Source organism: Danio aesculapii, chromosome 5, assembly GCF_903798145.1.
Source record: "Danio aesculapii chromosome 5, fDanAes4.1, whole genome shotgun sequence".
NCBI lineage: Eukaryota > Metazoa > Chordata > Actinopteri > Cypriniformes > Danionidae > Danio > Danio aesculapii.
Genome location: NC_079439.1, coordinates 5,852,384 through 5,869,883, shown reverse-complemented (window position 1 = coordinate 5,869,883; position 17,500 = coordinate 5,852,384). Strand labels below are relative to the sequence as shown.

General features: G+C 34.8%; 1 protein-coding gene across 2 annotated transcripts in view; it reads right to left on the bottom strand.

Moving 5' to 3' along the window:
- Positions 1-17,500, bottom strand: part of mapkap1 (MAPK associated protein 1) — a 106,799-nt gene that overhangs the window by 22,307 nt on the left and 66,992 nt on the right. For both annotated transcript variants that reach the window (XM_056457277.1, XM_056457276.1), the window contains 3 exons: positions 13,784-13,891; positions 8,426-8,566; positions 1,357-1,494 (listed from right to left, as the gene is read on the bottom strand). In XM_056457277.1, coding sequence (XP_056313252.1) covers positions 1,357-1,494; positions 8,426-8,566; positions 13,784-13,891 — 387 coding nt within the window. The remainder of the gene's footprint in view (positions 1-1,356; positions 1,495-8,425; positions 8,567-13,783; positions 13,892-17,500) is intronic.

The following is a 17,500-nucleotide window of genomic DNA, read 5'->3' as shown; positions in this document are numbered from 1 at the left end:
TGATGCAACAGCAGCCACAGGACAACGGCACCAGTGCGTTCTGGTCGACACTGGTGAATATTTGACGCTAGTGAAAGCAGTTACATTGTGTAACCATCAAAATTATGCCATCGAATAGGTTTTAGAGCCACCTATAATGAATCAAAGTTTTATGTGTGAATCATTAACTGAAAATAAATATATGTTATGTTGTACAAGATGTTAGATTTCTATATTTAGCACTGTCATTTTTCATATTAAATCTTTTCCTTTTTTTCAGCTGGTTCTTTCTTGATTTTTATTTTCATTAAAATGACAGGTTCTAAGTTCTGTTTGTTAAACAAATGGTTTTTGCAGTAATATTCTTGTATAAATGGAAAGCAAATGACATTTATCTCCTCCCTTTTTTGCTGATCCAAAAAATGGTCCGATCCTTGACGCAAAAACCGTAGTGTGATCCGAACCGTGAGATTTGTGACCGTTACACCCCTACTCTTTACGAAAAGTGCCATGGGATTTTTAATGACCACAGAGAGTCAGAACCTCATCCAAAAGACAGGAGTAATTATTAAAGAAAGTAAGAAATTTACATGATAAATACAATAAATATATTTAATGTTTTCAAAAAGTAAAATGTTTTTCGAGACTGATCATGACTTTAAAAATTACAGATTTTTCTTACAACTTAAATTTGTGAATAATAAAAAAGCGTATGCAATGGCAGACTAAATTATACCGTACAATAAAAATAATAATATAAATTAATGTGGTATAATAATAATAATATATAAACAGCAGTTAAAATAATAACGTAACACAACAGTAGTAGTACAAATTTAAATGTTAAATACAAATTTTAAATTACTTTATAAGTGATTTTTAAATCACTAACACTGTATTTCTAGGTGAAAAAATACAGTAGAAACAAAAGGAATAAAAAAAAATATTTATTATTAATGTAAAAAAACAAACAATTATGTATATTTAAATATTTATTTACATGTCATTTTGTATTATATTAACAATAATAATATATTTTAAATACCATTTAATTGTTATTGTTGTTTTATTATTATTTTAAAAATATTTTAAATACCATTTATGTATTATTATATTACTTTTTATTTATTTGTAAAAAATCTTGACATTTTTTTTTACTATTCCTATTCTTACTATTTAGACAATGTCTGTAAATAACAAGCTGATGACTTAAAAAAATTACAAATTTTACTAAAATAACTGCAGCCTTGGAGAGCATAACACACATTTCTGACCTCTCACTCACTCACTCAGACCAAGACACGCACGCTCGCACGCATGCACGCACACACACACACAAGATGCAGCTCTAGTCATGTTATATTTTCAGTGACTGACTTGGACTTTTCTCCTCCACTAGATCGCAGGCACACAGCAGGTCCGAGTCAATGGAAATGGGCTTCTGGCGGATCCAGAACTTGGTACTCGTCTTCTGGTTGGTCACAGGGTCGATCTCCACCTTTTCTCCAGAAATTCCTGCAAAGAGTGCTCAGGTTTTCAAAATCAAAATTTGACCTCCAAACTGATATTTTAAAGTCTACAAAAGGATGGCATCTGGGTGTGAGGGAAATATCACAGTGATGTATTCGCATACAGTGCATGGTTTCCACTACATTCATTCCTCCATGGCAGGGCGCCACACCAAAGATTTCCTAGCAAACCGAATAAATATTGGAGACATACTCACTACATAAACCTACTTCAGCAGCATTTTTCAATTTTCTTTTTAAAATATTTCACAAATGATGTTTAACAAATTTTCACAGTATGTCTGATAATATTTTTTTCTTCTGGAGAAAGTCTTATTTGTTTTATTTCGACTAGAATAAAAGCAGTTTTTAATTTTTTATAAACCCTTTTAAGGTCAAAATTATTAGCCCCTTTAAGCTAAGCTAAGCTTTTTTCTACTGTCTACAGAACAAACCACTGTTATACAATAACTTGCCTAATTATCATAACCTGCCTAGTTAACCTAATTAACCTAGTTAAGCCTTTAAATGTCACTTTAAGCTGTATAGAAGTGTCTTGAAAAATATCTAGTCAAATATTTTTTACGAGTCAAATATTATTTTAGAAATGAGTTATTAAAACTATTAGGTTTAGAAATGTGCTGAAGAAATCTCTCCATTAAGAAATTGGGGAGAAAAATAAACAGGGGGCTAATTATTCTGACTTCAACTATATCTATAGTATTTAACTATTTTATAGTATTTTTTGGCGATGTGCCTCAGCTTATGCGGACTCTGACCCTCAGCCTGTCAGCGGGAGCTCCGTCATCACCTCCCCCGCAGAGAGCAGCTTTACATCAGCCAGTCCATCACAGATGTATCGCTGGATCTCATCTCTCTATTGAAGTTAATACATTATATTTAATACATCTTGTGTATATCTAACGGACAGTCTTTGGTCTTTTAAATCTATTATTTGTTCTCAGGTGTATTATTTTGGCAGTGGTTTTTTATGTTTTATAATTGACTTCAAATATGCTACTGTGTTGTTCGCTGTTTGTCTTTGTTTACCAAATTGACTATTGTTATCTTTATTTCCTATTATTCACGTCTTGTACTTTATACTTGGATAATGTCCATTGTAGTCTATTAAATCTTATAATAAAAGACAAGAGTCTGTGTATAATAACCCATTTTACTTCACATTTATGGTTATTTACGTTTATATTTCCTTAAATCAAAAATATTCATTCATAACATTGATATAATATTAATTATAGAGCCGTGCTTTACATAATTAAATCATTTTATTGTTAATGTACAGTGAAACCGATGAATCCACGGTGAGGTTATAAAGTACACTGCTGTTCCATTTGAAGAAGTACCCGACTTGTGTCCTCGCGTCCTCTGGAGTTCGTTCTTCCAAGTGTGAACTTGGCAAGTCAGTGAGTTTGCACTGAACAGTTTAGCTGCATCTTCTGAATTCTGAGTGGCAGTTGAGAAAGTTGAGTTACCATGACGACAGCAGCGCATCCTCAGACAATAAAGAGGACCATGAAGCAACAACTAACTCTCGTCTCTCTCACTTATTACTAAGGTAAGTTAAATTAACTAAATGTCATAAAACTATCATACACATGCTTTAATGTTTAAATATTTAGCTTTAACTGATTATTTGATTAATAATTTTAAGATGCCTATGTCATATAGAAGTTTATTCATGTATTCAAGTGTGTGTATTCAGAGTGGTTTCTGTAAATACTTAACTTGTCTTCCTGACACAGTAATATTAACCATCTCTCAGGACCTGAAGTGGGACACTCACATTGACTCCATTGTCAAAAAAGCTCAACAGAGGCTGTACTTTCTTCATCAGCTGAGGAAGTTTAACCTCCCAAAGGAGCTGCTAAAACAGTTCTACACCTCCATCATTGAATCAGTCATCTGCACATCAATAACTGTCTGGTTTAGCTCAGCTACTAAATACGACCTCCAAAGACTACGTCGAATAGTTCGGACTGCTGAGCGAATCACTGGTACAACCCTTCTTACTCCCCAAGAACTGTACTTATCCAGAGCGAGCAGAAGGGCTGCCAAAATCACTCTGGACCCCTCACACCCAGCACACTGCCTCTTTGAACTTTTACCTTCTGGTCGACGCTACAGAGCACTGTGCACCAGAACAGCCCGACACAGAAACAGTTTCTTCCCTCAGGCAATGCATCTCATGAACACTTGATGATAATAATTGTGGAACCAACATCACTACTTGCCATACACTTTTATACACATATACACTTATTTAACAACACACTTACATGCCAATTTGCACATAACAGCTGCACATATAATGTTGTATATAGTAATAAACACTTACATACACTTGTCAATCTGTATATTTGCATTCACTACTTACTTCTATTTTTTTTATATATATTTAGTATCTGTTTTTTGTCCTGTCTCTGTAATCCTGTTGCACTGTAGAAGCTCTGTCACCAAAACAAATTCCTAGTATGTGTGAACATACCTGGCAATAAAGCTCTTTCTGATTCTGATTAATTCAGCCAGTTTGTGACAAAGATTCTAGCATTTCTGTACAAATGGTTAAGGTTTCATGTTGCTATTTATTTATTTATTTATTTATTTATCGTGATGTGAGTTTAGGATGTTAAGATTTAAGTATCTATACAGTGTGTACTATTTCTTCCAACATGTTTATGAATCATTTTGTGATTCAAAATGTCTTACTGACTCTAACATACAAATGTGTATGTGTTATAAAAGACAACAAAGAGGACCGTGAAGCAACAACTAACTCCTGTCTCTCTCACTTATTACTAAGACTACTGCTTACAGTCTTCCCGACCGCCAGGGACCTTTACACATTAAACTAAATAAATAGCCTTTACAATGGCATCCTAAATTCAATAAAAATCTAAAATAATAATATATATATATTAATTTAGGCTTATATAAATAGCCTTTATTTATATATATATATATATATATATATATATATATATATATATATATATATATATATATATATATATATATATATATATAAAGGCTATTTATATAAGCCTAAATTAATATATATATATATATATATATATATGTAAAAATATATGAAATATGAAATATATTTATATTTATTAGTGTTTATATATTACATCAAAATTCCTGCAAAAGCGCCCAGGTTTTTATCTTAAAATATGAGATCTGAACTGTCATATTTTCATCAAAAGCATCTGGGTGTGTGGGAGTTATTAGAATAGGAAAAGCTCAGGAATATGAATACAAGTCTATCTCTCCTGCACACACACACACGCACGCACACGCACACGCATACACACACACACACACAGTGTATCTATAATGGATGTGACGGCTGTCCATCAAGCCCAGCACATGAGAAAACAGCATGCAAACAGTGTCAGTCAGTGTGAATCTGGAGAGATTGTTCAGCTCTTTCAGGCCTCCAGCACTGCTGTAATTGGGATGGACTGCAGACAGTGTTGGAATAATTCTTGTGTTTTCAGAGAAACAGCAGTGTGTGTGTGTGATCTGAAGAGCTTTGGTTTCTGAGTGCAGTCTTGTGCTTTGAGAAACTAGAGAGATAAAGGGAAAGAGAGAGAGAGAGAGAGAGAGAGAGAGAGAGAGAGAGAGAGAGAGAGAGAGAGAGAGAGAGAGAGAGAGAGAGAGAGAGAGAGAGAGAGAAAGAGAGAGAGACGACTCCTACAGGAATATCTCAGTGACTGACTGCCTGGACTTTAGTAGTAACTAGGGATGCAACAATACAGTTAGCCTACGGTACAATACATACCTCTGTGTTTTAACACAGTTTTCAGTTCGATTCGGTTCTGATGGGACACATTTTTTTGGTTATTCTATGCTTAGGCAACAGGAACAGTAAGATGTTAAGGAGAAAAAAAATTTAAACAATTTATTGCAATACACATGTGTTTTACTTAAAAGCCAAAAAATGTACACTAGCTCCTGGTGTATTGTATAAAAAAATAAAACACTGAATTCCCAGCTGCTGGCAGCCTATGTACAAGCTGGGGAACAGATAAATTCCTACATCATGAAAATAAACATTACCGTGAAGTTAATAAACATAAATTGACCATTTCAAATAAACACATTTGTACTTCAGTAAACATAAATAAACCATCTTAATTATCTCGGTGGTAAAAAAAAAGTGCGAGACGGTAGTCTGCAGGGGCATTGCTAGACAAACTCTACTGGGGCACAGTTCACCCTCCCAAAAAAGAAATAAATTAATATATTTATCAGTGTTATCTCCAGGATTTTTTCCAGCTGTGGCGGCAGACCTTTTTTCCACAGATCTACCAACTAACTGTGGCGTTATTTCAATGACAAATGTCATGAGCGCAGTATTAGAAGTCGAGATCGCATTTATATAATAGCCTACGAGCATGCGGATCACTTTGCTTGCGCGCAGATTTTTTCTGCTCGTGTACAAAACTTCTTGCACGCACCCTCAAATATAAGCCGCTTTAAGAGCGCGCAGATCTTCTTGTGCGCTCTCAAATAAACGCTGCTGAGGTGCGATTTAGTGCGTTTATGTAACGAGTATGTTTCCAGCATTTATTAGATTTGCTAGGAATATTTATGAATGTGTCCAATAGACCTACAGAGTGGTATTAATGCGTCCTGAAGTAAAGTAAAACAGCTCTACGTCGTGTTTGTTGGCTTCACGCATCACGCACCTGTCACAGTCAGTCAGTCAGTCAGCACGTAACCTTAAAGGGTTAAACAAATGACGCACAGCACTACTACGGTTACAGAAAAGTTTGCGCTGTTATAGTTCACTTACCTTTTAATACGTTTTGGTGCGATTATCACCTGCTATTAAAAAATACAATGTTTTGAATGAGAAGCTGTAATGTAGCCGTAGCGGGATGAATCTTGGTGTGGCGGCCCACCATGGAAGAATGAATGTAGCGGAAACCATGATATATATATATATATATATATAGTAAAATAAGTATATATAAATATAAATAAGTAACAGTATTATTGTTATTATTTATTTACAATTATTATTCTAAATAAATAACAGAAATTAATCCTAAATGTAACTGGAAAACAATCGAAAGACAAAACTGGAGTGATGCTAAGATATTTTAGGAAATCTTTTGCATGAATATTGCAGCCTCGATTTCCCTGTTAAAAACGGTGGCCGTGTGAAATCAGTCTATTGCAACAGCAGCACCCAGCAACAGACCCACGATTCTGCCATTTTGGAGTGAAAGCGGACGGCCGTTCATTGGATCTTATTGCTGTTGCGATGGCAAGCAGCTGCTTGGCTTTTTATTTATTTATTTATAAAGCGCATTAAAGCTGAGATACAACCTGAAAGACAACAATAGAACACTTACAATCATCAGCACTTTTACTAGATTATTTTACAGACTTAATGTTTATATTTGAACTAAACTTATTTTCCAGGAACTGTCACTTTTAGGTTAAATTACTTTAATACTTTACGCACTGGCATAATACAAATGAATACTGACATGTTCAATTAAATTAACATGACTTTCAAAATGGGATGTTGATAACAGACTGACAGTACACCTTTTGTTGCAATATTATATGTTATGATTGTATACAGTATTTTTTATAATATTACGTTTTTATGTCAAAAGCCATTTTGTTCAATTTGAATGAATTCTGACACATAAATTAATCATATATACACACTCACATACACATCTAAAGTAATATTAATATTATATTCTCCTATAGCCTTATAGTCTCCTGATCTGAATCCAATTAAACAGATATGGGGAATTCTGAAGAGACATCAAGTTGAGCATGTCTTTGAGCAACTCTAAAAGTTGTTTCAACTCTGAAACATTTTGAGGAATGGAAAAGATGTGTTTAATACTCATATTTGCATCACCCTAATTTAAGTAAAACTTTTTTAAAAAAATAGTAATTAAAGTCATTTTGTTAGCCTTACTTTCATAAGTTAAACAGATATTATATTAAACTTAGTCTTGCCAACGTTTTGGAAATTGTCTTCTTTTAATTAAGATGTTGTTTAAAATGTTGCTTTTCAATGGGGGTGTATGAATGTATCATATTTTCACTCGTATTTAACTCAATATTTTAATTAATTCTGTCTAACGTTAGTTATCTGTGCTGTTGTTCTATTGGAATTTTCATTCCACAAAGACAGACTTTAGTCAAAATGATTTAGTTGCTAAGTTTACATCACGTTATATCACTACAATATTATAGACTGAAAGATCCGCTGTAAATGCTGTTCTCCCAGTGTAAACATGTTAACACCACAATCAAACTATTACTGTCATGTAGATTTTTCGCCGCATTTTGTGACAGGATAGTCTACACACACACGGTTTTCTGACACTACCTACCGAGCGCATCTAAGTTACCGAGAAACTACACTGTGCAGTATCAAACATTCCTTTAAGACTGCACTCTTCCAGCAGTTCCTCGTAGGCAATATTTGGTTTATCACAGGGGGCATGCATAAAATGCTCCTGAATAAAAGTGAGTGTGCCATACTGCAGTCGACAAATTAATCATTTGGCAAATAACTTGATTACAGGTGTCCATGTAAACACAATCACTGTCATTCTCCCCTGTGTCTGTGTTTTGTTTTGCCTCTGTGAAAATTAGCGCGTGCCCAAACGAAAACTCCCATTTTTATGCAAAACTTTCCCTCTTTCCCTCCCACGACACTCCCACCTAAACAGAGCTGGACACAGCCTCTTTCATGACTTTTTCCAAACTAGAGGTGTGGAAACACCCTGCTGAAACAGGGGGGTTTCGTGGCCCTTTAAGCACTTTCCATGCCTTGAATCCATCTGTCTGAAATTATTGGAAAGCGTGGGAACCCTGTGAGGATCTGCACTGCTGATTGGAAAACTAGTGGATTTGATAAGCTGGAAACCCACCTAGCTGCACGTCTGTGGTGAAGCGGAGCTTGTGGATCATGCTGATCTTGAAGGACTTGTAGTGGTGACTGCTCAACATGTCCTGCACAGTAGTGATGTCTATGGGTGGATCCTCCTCTGAGCTTTCCTCACCCCGAGAGCCTGTACACAGAGAAATAACTGCTGTTCACATGTGCATTTATTTATACACATCTAACATGTGTAACATTATTTATTTTACATCTAACATCGCTGCTGGTTTACAACAATCACTGAAGGGCATCCGTTTGTAACATTTAGCACATTTTCTGTGAATACACTACATAAAAAAAACGTTTGTCACTTTGAATTTTTGTCTTATTTCTAGTCCAAACATCTAAAAAAAAAAATACAAAACCAACAAGCAGTCTCTCTGTTAAAGAAATAGAAATTAGACTTCAAAAATTATTTTCTAACTCTGAGTTTTTGTCGTGTTTTTAGTCCAAATATCTGAAAATTCTTAACTCAAAAAGCATTTTATTGATAAGTAAAACAAAATATTGTTCTTGTTTTCAGAAATAATAAGTCAAAGTTAAAGATGCAGTAAGTTTGACACCCAGTGGTTGAACGAGGTATTGCACGCCTGGTTCAAAACACATGCAAGAGCAGGTTGCCAGATTGACGAAATCAACAGGAGTGTGCCTGACTATTGAGTCTAAAGGCTGATTTAAGGCTAACTTAAATCGTGTTCTAAATAAAAGCAAAGACACACGATAGAAGGAATATTCTCCATATTAAAAGGAGTTTTTATCTTAACCAACACTTGAAATTTATATTTTAGAAACAGCTTCTATTTCTCACAGATGAACAACAGGATAAACAATGGATAAACAACCTCAGGTACACTTCATGTGCTTTATTCAGTGTTAAATGCTTATAATGCGAGTTTGAATGCCATTTCACGTTACATTTAATGCCATGCTACTGAAAGCAGCAGCAGATAGTTCACCTCTGATCTTGAAAATAAAATAAACCGCTTGAAATTGAACTTTAGAACTGGGACTCAGTGCAAGCCAACACATATCAGTGATTCAGCAACTACATTTAATCATGTTTAAGAGATTTAATATGTATTATTTAGATTATAAACCTTGCCATTTCATTGGAGTGCAGTGAGTGCACTATTCTGTGCTTCATAATGGTTTTATTTACATTTCTGTCGAGTTTCGTCTGGTGCAAACAGCCAAATTGCTAATTGCATATCACATCACATAGCATGCTGTTAGAACACCTGCTCACCTAATGTTCACGTTCGTAATATTTATATTACTTGCTAATTAATAACCTCATGTGGAACTCTGAATCTGCTTCTCATTTCAGAGCCTGCTACTGTCCACCGGAGGTTGCATTTCAGTGACGCAGCATGAGAGCCTTCATGACCGAACGAATGCAACAAGGCAAGCCGGGGGGCTGAAATATAATTGGCTAAACTGGCATTGGGCAGGGTAAAGGGACCAAAACAGCCCTTTAAAGTGCAAAGACAGACGCACATTTTAAAAGCAGAATATCTGACTTCAGCATTGTTTTTTAGATAAACATGAATGTTCACCTAGCATGTTTCTGAAATATCTGCAAACATATTATGGTATCTTTAGGCTTTAGTAGAGAAAACTTATATGCAGCACCTTACAGTGTTTTTTTTCTTAAAACATTTAAAATAATATGCCAAAACAGACATGCCAATGGGGTAAGCAAAATAATTTAGATTTTTGTTAAGACATGAGATTATTTTGCTTACCCCGTTGGCAGATTATTTTACTTGTTTTAAGGAAAAACATACTTAATTTTGACGTATTTCTAAAAACAACGCTATATTTTTACTTGTCTGGAAAATGCTTCTTGATTTAAGAATTTTTAGATATTTGGACTAGAAACAAGACAAAAAAATAAGTAACTTTTACTTATAACTAAATAACTAAACTTTCATGCAGTTTAGTTTCTATTTATTTGAAATTGCAGCTGCAAAAGCAGAAAACGTCTGTAAGATTGATAAACTCTGGTACTGATGTTTGTGTTTTATTCAGTGTTAAATGTTTCTGATGTGATTTTGAATCAGCCAAAATAGCCATGCAAAAAATCTACCAATAAAATAAAATAATGAGCATGCAAATATAGTTTAAACATTATCTGTGAAGTCAGTGCAAACCAGCAATATCAGTAACTCAGTGTGTACTTTTAATAATGCTAATGATCTTTAATATTTATGTAAGGGATAAAGTACATACAGGGAGTTGTTATCACAGAATAAAGCCAGACAGGCTTATCGGCAGGCTGTTGTATAAGCCTGAGTGGCTTTATTCTGCTAAAAAAACACGTGGATGTGCTTTATCCTGCTAAAAATTAGACAAAAACATTGTTCTGATAGATTAATGATTCTTTAATTAAATGCAAAGCTGACAGAAATGAAAACGGCTAAATGGAGTATACACTAACTTATGTATTCTTCATCACAAAATGGCGCCAAACAGTTAAAAGAGCAGTGTGACAGACAAGAATATAAATATGTATGTGAACGTATTCACTGACAATCAAGATGATTGGAAGTACCAATCATTATTCATAATTATTCACAATTCTGTTATTAGTTTCAGCGGTTGTTATCTGTGAATAACATACCTTTATAATGTCGCAACTGACCAATCAGCAATATTCCAGACAGCAGTGTAATAATAGATTATAAAGCTGTCCACTTCATTGGAAGTGGAATTATTCTGTGCTTCTGAATGGTAATGATATTTAAATATTTCTGTGGTGTGATGTTAGTGTCATGTCTGGTTAGGACACTGCAATATTGCATTGTTTTCATTTTCAGGTATTGACGTTTCTGCATTCCACTTAAGGCCCAGATATATTTCAAATAAACTCAAAATGGAATGACAATTTTAAACTAAATCTTTGCAAAATTAAGTTTGTTTTGAATTTGTTTGGGCAGCTAATTAAAGTGAACAATTTGGGGGAAGTTTGTTTTGGCTCCTAAACACCTTTAAGCTAACATTGGTCAGTAGCGATTACTCCGCCTTCTTTTACTTGCATTTTTTCCGCCTGATTTGTCTCTCATTCTACAGAGGTCAGACAGGAGACATCCAAAACAACCCCAAATTAGCAACATAAAAACACTTGAGCTGGATTTATTCTTTCGCCTGGCGCCGCATCGCTCACTTCCGCTGACTGTGTGCGCACTTCGCGAAACAAACAAGGTTTTTATACTCGCCATGTTCGCCGTTGTGATATTCTTTAAAACGACAGGAGGTGATCAAAAGAAACTGACTGTTAAGTAGGACGGATAAACAGAGAAGTAGGAAGTTTCCGGAACTATGTTATATCATTAATATCATTCAAGATTTTTTAACTAATTATTTTTATTGTTTTGATAAATTATTTTAATGATTATAAGGATTTTTATAACATTCAAGATTTTTTTTTTATCAAATTTTGATGCATCACTTGCTTTTGTTGTATATCTTGGACAGTTCTACCTATTAAAGTGTATTAAAATATTAATGACGAGCACATGTGTTGCTCTACAAATATATATTTTATGATGGCAAGAGTAAAAGCAAAAAAAAAGTAGTCTTAATAAAACATACAGATTTTTTTTTTGATTTAGCCCGCTCCACAATTCACACATTATTGTCGGGCTAGTTTCTGTCCTCTTCTTATATTAAAAGGCAACAATGGTCCAACATTCCTGACCATTATCACCAATAAAGCCTAGAAAAACAAGCCATCAGTATATTGTAAACCAATAGGTTCAAATATTCCTTTCCAGTTATCAAAAAATAATTGGTTCCTTTATTATAGTTTTGTAACAATTAAATTTGTAAATGTACCTGGGTCTCCACTTTTGCCACAGTCTCTTTTGGCTTTAACAAACTTATCCCTCAGGCTTTTCCAAACTTTTACAAAAACTGTCCTCCTTTCCTACGGCTGTTGCAATTTCTAGCCAAGAATTATTGGTCATCTGTTTATCTCTGTGATCACAGATCATAAAGATGTGTGTACAGTCATACCTGTTTCAGACAAAATCTCTTCAAAGTGTTTCACATTCAACTGAAATCAAACGCGACGCCATGCGCACTGTTCGCTCGAGTCTAATATAAAAAAAACATGCACTCTGCCGATCAAAATTATGTCATGCGCACCCAAATCAAACCTTCGCAAACACATCGATGACGTCACCTTCGCCGCGTACACTCAAGCGAATGCGTCGATTCTAAACCAGGCTTTAGGGGTCAATTAGCAGAACTGGTAGAGCTGCCATTGTTGTTGTGTTTTGGGAGTCTACATGAGCAAATTGACACGTTCACAACCCCGCCTTCTGTAGCATGGGGGTGTCAGAATGTTCAAAAACAGTATACCATTGCTCAGTGCTTTCAAGCTTCATTTTGCCCTCACAGAATGAAAATAAACTTTTAAAGTATTAAGTATATCAGGTTCTTTAAGGCCAGCACACCCCAAGCTGATGGTCAACCGGTGGTCTTCAGCTATGAATCAGAGCGTGAGGATAAAAACTGAAGTTACGAATCTAAGTTAAGCGTGAACACAAAGAAGTCTGCTGTCATTTCGTCGCATTTCATAAATACTTGAAATGATATTGGTTATTAGATTTGAATCCCTCTTTGGTGAGTGACCAGTACTGTGATATGATACGCGAATGCTGCTTTGTTTACGTTTACTAGTTCTGGTTTCCCTTTATGATATGAGAATACAGATATACTGCCACCTGCAGGTATGGAAAGATACATTCTCTCAGACATTTTTCCATTCTATCATCTGTCAAGAGAAAACTATAGACTAATCACTTAGTAAAGCAACAGCTCACCTTATTCTTAACCAAATATTTATTTATTATATAGTTAATATGTTCAAATTCCTTATGAGAAAAATAACATAGGGATGCATGATTTGGCAAACATCCAATGCAAGTTCAAAATATGTATTATTTTAGATTTTATAATAAAAAAAAACTTAACTAAAATCTTTTAAACATAACCAATTTATTTGTAAATAAAGTGTTACTAAAGTTAATGTTTTATGTTAAATACTAATGGTTAATAAAGTATTTTTTACTTACATTTTTCTTTCAAATTTAAAATACAGTAGATTAAAGCATTACTCAAATTCCAACTATATTATACTTGAAGTAAATGCACAAACACAGAGTCGGCAGCTGTTTTTTTGTTTTTTGGTGTGTTCAAGCACAGCTTTTTAGTGCAAATGGAACCACACGCAATTAACTAGTTACAGTACAGTCGTTTTTTGGTCCCAGTTTCAGTTTTAGTTAACTATAACAACCCTATCAGAAACCTAAGGTGTGCCATTAATGATGCTGTAACTCACTGTTTTCTCGGACCAAGCAGAACTCCAGCGTTCCCTGGTTCTCCAGCGAACTGTCCAGATCCACCGCCACATTCGGCTCCATTTGCTTCTCCAGTCGGTACAGGGGGCCTGAAACCAAAACACTGAACATTACTACTTGTATCACTGATAATAATGAGAAATGTTTCCCAAGTTGCAAAACTGTGTTTCTATTGTTCATTTTATCGTTTGTTCCATCATTCTATCTATCTTTCGCTCTATTGTTTACTATCGTTCATTTTGCCTATCGTTTGTTCGTTCTATCATTCTATCTATCTATTGTTCATTCGATCTATTGTTCTTTCAGACGTTCACTCTTTCTGTCATTTTTCAAGTATTCTATCGTTTCATTCTATCTATCTATTGTTTATTCTTTTTATCGATCCATCCATCCATAAATCTTTCCTTCCATGCATGCATCTATCTATGCATCCATCTATGCGTCCATCTACACGTCTATACATCCGTCCATCTATGCGTCCATCTACACGTCTATACATCCGTCCATCTATGCGTCCATCTACACGTCTATACATCCGTCCATCTATGCGTCCATCTACACGTCTATACATCCGTCCATCTATGCGTCCATCTACACGTCTATACATCCGTCCATCTACACGTCTATACATCCATCCATCTATGCGTCCATCTACACGTCTATACATCCGTCCATCTATGCGTCCATCTACACGTCTATACATCCGTCCATCTATGCGTCCATCTACACGTCTATACATCCGTCCATCTATGCGTCCATACATCCGTCCATCTATACGTCCATACATCCGTCCATCTATACGTCCATACATCCGTCCATCTATACGTCCATACATCCGTCCATCTTTACGTCCATACATCCGTCCATCCATCTTTGCGTGCGTGGATGGATGGATGGATGGATGGATGGATGGATGGATGGATGGATGGACGGACGGACGGATATGTAAAGATGAACAGACAGACAAGATAGATAGATATATAGACAGACAGACAGACGGACGGACGACCGGACGGACGGACGGACGGACATGTAAAGATGAACAGACAGACAAGATAGATATATAGACAGACAGATGTATAGATGTATAGATGGATAGATGGATAGATAGATAGATAGATAGATAGATGCATTAGTAGGATGTATGGATGGATAGAGGGATTGATGAATGGATGGACAGACGGATAGATGCATAGATAGATGGATGGATAGATGCATGGATGGATGGATGGATGGATGGATAGACGGATGTATGGATGGTTGGATGGATAGATAGATGCATCTATCCATCTATCTATCCATCTATCTATCTATCTATCTATCTATGCAAAAAGCTATTAGATGTACATCTTTAAAGTTAGTATTTAAATTTATAGTTAGTATTAATATTTATTTTTTTAGATAAGTCATGTTGGAAGTTAATTAGCTGGGAACTATTCTCAGGTGACGCACAATATTATTGCGCCTTATGCAGTCAGGTCCAGCAGCAGAATTGCTTAATTATTACGCCAGAATGAGAGCATAGTTCCTAGCCATACTGGCCTAGAAAATAGCAGATTTTACCAAATCTTATGAATAATACACCCCTAATTTAAACACATCCATTATTTAAACTGTAACATAATTTCACAGTATTACTGCCTTTATTGTTTTATGGAATAAATGCATCCTTGGTGGGTAGAAGAGACCCGTTTCAACATTTTACCAACAAACAGTATTGTGTTTTCTTTCTTCTTTGTCCTAATACTAACCCTCATTTTTATGTTGACCTCATGTGAACTTTAAACTATTGAACAGTTTCATCCTACAGTCATAGAAAGCCCTTGAGACAGCGGGTCGCCATCATAAATGAGTTCAGGATGACCAGAGCGATTCACAAACAATCAGTTAGAGATGATATGATGGCATTTACAGCTTTATAACCTCACTTGATTAATACTGCTCAGACCTAAAAATCTGATTTGACTGTTTTCCCTCCAACTCATCAAAACCATAATGAACTTTGCTTCATCTAAACAAACCTTTCTCTCTCAGGTTTGTGAAGAGCAGTCAATAACTGCTGCATTTAAAAGCAAAAAATGGCTTTATCAGATGCTGTTTATTTCTTGTCAGAGGCAGCAAAAAAGCCCACAGGCACGATCGAGTCGTTGATTTGCCAGAAAAGAAGGGGAAAACACAATACAGAGAGGCTGCCAATCTAAATAGGGCAAACACTCAGGGCGATATTTACCCTTTTGCAAATACCGTGGTTTTCTAAAATGTCACCGGAGCCTCTGAATGCCTCCGACCTCAACGGAGAAAGAAATATATTCAGCCTCCAGCACCAAAGGCAGAAATATCTGAACACAAGCGAAGCCGATAAGCAAATCAATTCTATACAACACTTCAGTTCTGAGTGCACAAGAGTCGATCTGGTCGAGGATCTTGAAGAATGAGAGCATCTTGTTGATAAAAATGTGTATTTTTATCCTCTCAGTAGCACTTAGGAGCAGGAGACCATGACTAATGCAGAAAAACACCATTTGACCTTTTACGACCTTTCCTGCAACTCTGTGCTCTTCTCAGTAAGCAGAGAGGTCGACGTTTGTCCATTCTATCTTCTGTCAAGATCACTATAGACTGATCACTTGGCAGAGTAATATCTTACCTTCTTAATTAAATATTTATCATCATATTTAGTGTGTTTGTACAAAAGCTCATGAGGAATAATATCATAGTTATGAATGACGTGGCAAACATCCCTAAAAACACATTTAAAAGTTCAAATGCAAGTACAAATATATGTACATATTATTTTATTATATAAAATAAAAACAAAAAAAATTAAATATGGTATTTAATATAAAAATTTGACTATAACCACTTAAGCATAACCAATTTATTTATAAATAAAAGTTTTACTAAAGTTTAGTAATGCTTTTAAATCATTTTAATAATTTAAAATACAGTATAATAAAGCCTTATTCAAATTCTTATTACATGCTATTTGAAGTAATTCATTTTGATGCACCAAACACAAAGAAAAACATGCATGCATGGTGCTTATTTAATGTTTATTTAAAGTTAATTATTAAATGTTGGTAGGGGATACACAAATACACATTTTTTAAAAGATAGATAGATAGATAGATAGATAGATAGATAGATAGATAGATAGATAGATAGATAGATAGATAGATAGATAGATAGATAGATAGATAGATAGATAGATAGATAGATAGATAGATAGATAGATAGATAGATAGATAGATAGACTGGTAGCACGAATGACAGAATGAACGATAGAAAGAACAAATGATAGAAAGAATAAACAACAAAATGATAGATAGAATGATAGAAAGAATGATAGAATGATAGAACAAACGATAGAACGAACAACATGAATGACAAAAAGAACAAACAATAGAAAGAATTAACAACAGAACAAAAGATATAGAATGATACAACGAACGCTAGATTGATAGAACAATTACAGAAAGAAAGAACAATAGAATGAATGAACAATGGATGGATGGATGGATGGAATGAACAAACGATAGACAGAACGAACAATAGAAAGAACAAACAACAGAACGATAGATAGAATGAACAGAATGATAGACAGAATGTTAGAAAGCACAATAGAATGATGGAACAAATAAACGATCAATAGATATAACAAACGATAGAATGAGCAAACGATAGACAAAACGATCGAT